The sequence below is a fragment of the Phoca vitulina genome, unplaced genomic scaffold (genome assembly GCF_004348235.1).
Source record: "Phoca vitulina isolate PV1807 unplaced genomic scaffold, GSC_HSeal_1.0 scaffold2, whole genome shotgun sequence".
Classification (NCBI taxonomy): Eukaryota; Metazoa; Chordata; class Mammalia; order Carnivora; family Phocidae; genus Phoca; species Phoca vitulina.
In genome coordinates, this window is record NW_022589705.1 from 87,947,587 (window position 1) to 87,952,599 (window position 5,013).

The 5,013-nt window shown below is 56.5% G+C and overlaps 1 protein-coding gene across 2 annotated transcripts in view; it reads right to left on the reverse strand.

Annotated features, from left to right (window-relative positions):
* Positions 1 to 931: 931 nt before the first annotated feature.
* IGSF21 (immunoglobin superfamily member 21) overlaps positions 932 to 5,013 on the reverse strand; it is a 235,076-nt gene continuing 230,994 nt past the window's right edge. For both annotated transcript variants that reach the window (XM_032392617.1, XM_032392626.1), the window contains exons 7-10: positions 2,936 to 3,021; positions 2,379 to 2,571; positions 1,953 to 1,991; positions 932 to 1,162 (exon numbers count right to left, since the gene is read on the reverse strand). In XM_032392617.1, coding sequence (XP_032248508.1) covers positions 1,089 to 1,162; positions 1,953 to 1,991; positions 2,379 to 2,571; positions 2,936 to 3,021 — 392 coding nt within the window. In that variant the 3' untranslated portion in view covers positions 932 to 1,088. The remainder of the gene's footprint in view (positions 1,163 to 1,952; positions 1,992 to 2,378; positions 2,572 to 2,935; positions 3,022 to 5,013) is intronic.

Sequence of the window (5,013 nt, forward strand, 5' to 3'; positions counted from 1 at the left end):
GTGTTCCTAATTAACCTGCAGCATTCACCACGCTCCTTGGCCCATGGCACCTGCTTCATAAATATTGGTTGAATGAAGTAATGTACTTTGGGAAGCACTGATATAACTACTTGTCTTTCCCCACAGTACATAGTAAATTGTCCTACCTCTAAGCTTTTGCTCGTTCCATTCCCTCTGTCTAGAATATTCTCCTCCATTCCCTGCCTGGCCAACCTCTCTTTTTGCTTCTGGCGTCTGTTCATCTGACATCTGTTCTCTTTGGTTTCCTCTGACCCACCTCTCCTACCCCAGCAGAATGAATTTCTCCCAACTCAGTGCTCCAGAGCCCTGGGGAGGTGCCGAACGCTCATCACACTGACTTACCTTGGCTAGTTGGGTAAATGTTTTCCCCCCACTGGACCATGAGCTCCTTCAGGGTAATAGCACATCTTGCTCATCTCTGCAGCCAGGACGCTTAGCAAAGGGCCTGGCCCATAGCAGGCCTTTGAGAGGTGCTGATCCATTCATTCATTCATTCACTCACTCATTCACTCACTCGCTCACTCACTCAATAGCTGTTCAGCACCTGCCACATGCCAACGAGATCAGTGGAACAGCTTCATCCTGAGCATGAACATAGTCATAAATGTGTGTTGTTACATGCCACTGAGGTTTGGGTTGGTTTGTTTTGCCGCACTATTGTGGTAACTGCTGACTATTACACTTGGCCCTGAGGAGTCTCAGATTTCCTGAGAGAGTCCGGCCACTTCCCATATCTGGTAGCTAGGATTGGGGTGAGGCAATGAGGTGCAGCTCCGCTCCCCTTCCTGGGAGGAGCACGTCTTCCATCTCTGCCATCACCCCCTCCCCAGCGCCCGTCCCGACACTGGGCACCAGGGGGTACCAGCTGCTGCTATAGAATAAATGAAGAATTCAGAGCCCCAGATGAAGGTGGGGAAAATTGTTTTGTTTTAATTAAACTGACTGAAGAAGCCAGGACACAGACAGAAAGAGACTAAGAACAGACTGGAAATAGTTTAGAAAAGAAATGAAAACCGATCGCAGAGATGTCAGTGCTGGGTGGAGTGGCGGGAGCAGGGGCCGAGGCTTCACGTCAGCTCCAGGACCACTGTCAGGGCGAGCACCAAGGTGAGCCGGACGCCAGGAGGGCCAGAAGCAGAACCTGTGCCGGGCGGCAGGGTCAGGGTCAGGGTCGGGGCTGCTGACCCTGATGGGTGCGGCAGGGTGCGGATCCCCGAGTGGCAGAGCTTCAAAGGGCCCCCCCGCCCCGCAAAGTCTGGATTCAGCAACAGGATGTGCTGGGTTCAAATCCCAGCTCTGCCACCTGTCCCACCAAACTTGGTGTGACCCTTTCCGTGTCCCAGGGCTGCTGGGCTGAGCCTGGTGGCCATGGGATCATCCAGTGGGGACCAGGTGTGGGGGCCTCCATTGTGAAATGTGTGAGGAGGGGAGGGCTGGTGGGCTGGGGAGCAGTGTCTGGGTGCCGTGGGGGTGGTGCTCAGGTTGGGTGGCAGCTCAGGGAGGACAGTATCAGTGTCTCCAGCCAAGGCACCTGACTATTCTCCCCGATGCTCTATGGAGTGGTCAAGAGCCCAGGGGGGCACAACTCTAAGGTCAATGCTGGACACATCCTCTTGGGGCCAGGGCACTAAGCTCTCTGAGCCAAGAGGGCTAGAGTCATTGTAGATAGTGGTGGTGGGGCAGGGGAGGGGGCACACTAGGTCCCTGGAAATCCCCACTGGCTGGTTTGGGGTGCTGAGTCCCCCATTTATTGCCTCAGCACCCACTCCTCACCACCTTTGACCCAGACTGCTGAACTAGAGGACATTCGCCTGCCTGAGGCTCGAGGGACAGGCAAGGGCATACAAAGGGGCCGCTGGGGGGACCAGGACGTCCTGGAGCCTTGCAAATCACTTGATTTTAAGCAAGCAGCTCTGAGAGTGAGGACTTACCATTGGAGTCCTCTGTTCCTCTTGCAATATTTGGGTTTTCTGTTGGGAAGAATAGAAAGAGAACTGGATGGGGGCGGCATTCAGAACTCAGGAAAGGAGCTCCCCTGTACCCAGCACCTGCCATGTGGTATCACGACAGCTGAAAGCCTCTGTGGGGGGGAGGGGGTAGTGTCAGCCCCATTTTACAGATGCAGAAACTGAGGGAGGTTAAGTGCTTGCCCATGGTTGCCCAGCTAGGAAGTGCTGGCTCTGGGATTTGACCCCAGAGCTCTCTGGTTTTCAGCACTGAAGTCCAGTATTTCGTGTAAGGCATCCTCTCAGGGCAAATGTAGGGGACCCGGGCCCTTGATGTTCCCTCCTCCCTGGGACAGCTCCTGCCAGGGCCGCGCCTGGTCGTCCTCCCGGTCCCCAGTCGGGGCGGCGTACCAAATACGATGAGCCGGGTGTGGGTGTCGGTGGAGCCCAGGGGGTTCTGGGCCGTGCAGCGGTACATGGAGCCGTTGAGCTCGGCGGGGACCCGCTCCAACACCAGCTCCTTCCCATCAAACTCGGTGCTGCCATCCAGGAGGCGGCTTCCGACCCGTGTCCATGTGAACATGGGCTCCGGGAAGACTTCATTCTGTGTGGGTCAGGGAAGGGGGGCTCGGGTCACAGGAGGAACAGGAAGGGGCCAGAGGCCTCTGGAAACACAAGGCCATCCGATGGGTTGGGAATGGCTGCCCGGAACCCCAGGACGAGAAGGACTCTAGGACTTGACAGGACGTCAAGGTCCATGAGCTATGTCTGCTGTGAGTTCTGGATGGGTCAGCAAACATACGTGCAAGTCTTGCCAGTCCTCGTCAAAGCCAATTGTGCCCCACAGACCAGGACACCGAGGCCCGCGGGCTGAGCTGGAGGTCAAGCATGTGCTGCCTGGGATGACGTGCCCACCGGTGCCCCTCCCACCTCCCATCACCCTTCCAGATGCTCAGGAAGAGGCCGACCTGAAATCCATGGACCAGAATCCTCACTGTGTCCCCGACCCGGGCTCTGCTGGGCGTCATCATGATTTTGGGTCCTTTGGGGGCAACTGTAAGGAGAGGAAAGCCAGGTCAGAGAGTATTTTTTTTTTTTTTAATTTTTTTATTGTTATGTTAATCCCCATACATTACATCATTAGTTTTAGATATAGTGTTCCATGACTCATTGTTTGTGCATAACACCCAGTGCTCCATGCAGAACGCACCCTCCTCAATACCCATCACCAGGCTAACCCATCCTCCCACCCCCCTCCCCTCTAGAACCCTCAGTTTGTTTTTCAGAGTCCATCGTCCAGGTCAGAGAGTATTGTATGCAGGGATCACCCCCACCCGGCCTTGCCTCCTCCCTAGCCTCTCCTTCCAGCTCGGCTCTCCCGGCAGAAATCAGAGAGCCAGCAGATGTGCGTGGTCTCCCAGGCCCTGCCAAGTTCGTTCTCTGAGAACGAAACTAAAGGACTATTAATTAAACCACGAGCCACGCGTCTGAAGTGCCACATGGGGCTGCGGGCAGCATGGGTGGGAAGAGGGGGAGCGCGGGGAAGCCTTCGGCAGCCACCTCCGCCAGCCGGGGGAGGCGGGGTGGGAAAAGGAGCCCTGACCCAGGCCGCCCAGGGCAGATTCTGGCCTAGTGCGCGTGCCCTTGGGCCTGTCACTTGCCCTGCTCTCCGCAGGTACACAATGGCAACAATGTGAGCAGCTCCTGCCCACCCCGCTATGCTGGCTGTTAGGGGGGCGGCGGGCTGGAGGGCTAACATTTACCGAGAGCCTACGGCGCGCCAGGCCTTGTGCTTCACCTCGTGTAACTTCCCAACCTTCTGGATTGTCCCTGTAAGGAAGCCAAGGCCTGGCAAGGTGTGGGGCGGGGGTCAAGAAGCTTCCTCCCCTTCTTTATTAACCCTCAAGGCTGTGAAGCCGGTTTGCAGGTGGGAGCCCTGCATAGGGGAGGGTGGCCCTGGGTTATTTTGTCTGCTCTTTGTGTCCCGCTGGGATGGCACTATCCTGCTGCAGCCAGCAGAGGGTGCCCAAGGGCACCCCGCCGGAGAAGTGTGACCCCCTTCCCTGTCCAGGTCAGATTGCTTATGAGGCTGGGCACCACGAAACCCATTCTGCGGCCATAAACCCGGCCCTCAGGAGGGTCGTGGCTTGCCAGAGGTGTGGCCTCAGCACAGGCAAGGAGGTGGCAGGAGCAGGGCTTGGTGGCACACAGGTCTTCAGAGGGAGGCCCGGAGGCTGGGGGCGCTGGGGAAGAAGGGGAGGGCAGAAGGCTGTCTTCCACTTGGGCAGCCAGACTCCCTCCCTGGCTTTCTGAGCTGCCTGTTCCCAAGGACTCCTATGTGGCACCGACCCGAAGGTCAGTGGGGGACAGGAGGGGGGTCTGCTCCGCCCTCACTCTGAGCTCCATCCTGGCAGCTGTTGACCTACCAGCGCCTTTGCAGCAGATGGGCCTCTGCACGCCCCCTCACTGCCTATCAAATGTTGCTTCCACAAGCCAGGCCCACTGCTGTCACCCTCCCCACTCCCACCCCCACCCTGAGAGCCACCAGAAGCTCCTGGCAGCTGAATCCTGCCCCCTTCCTTGCCTGCTCCTAAAACACAGCACTGAGAGTGACCAAAAGGAATGTTCTCAGCCCCTGGACTTTTCCTGCTCTCCACCCCTGGATACACAGAAAGAGTGGGGGTCCAGAGACCCAGGGTTGGGGCCTGGGCTTCTGCTCTCTGACGACCTGACTTGGATGTGTCAGTTCAAATTGTTGGGCCTCAGTCTCCTTACCTATAAGTGGGGAGAATAGGCTACTATACTATTTGAGGAGTTGCTCTGAAAATAATAATGGGGGACAGATAGGAGGCTATAATATGAAATGTAAAGTAGTGTGCATCTGCCCAGGGGAGTGCAAAAGATCCTGATTATATAAGTTGCCCTCCTTACCTCTCCTGAGCATTCTGCTGCAAGAACAGCCTTGTGAAATCTCATGGAAAAGTCCCTCTAGGCTTTTCCAGGAATTCTGGGTGTTTACTAAAACATCCATCCATCCATTCATCCA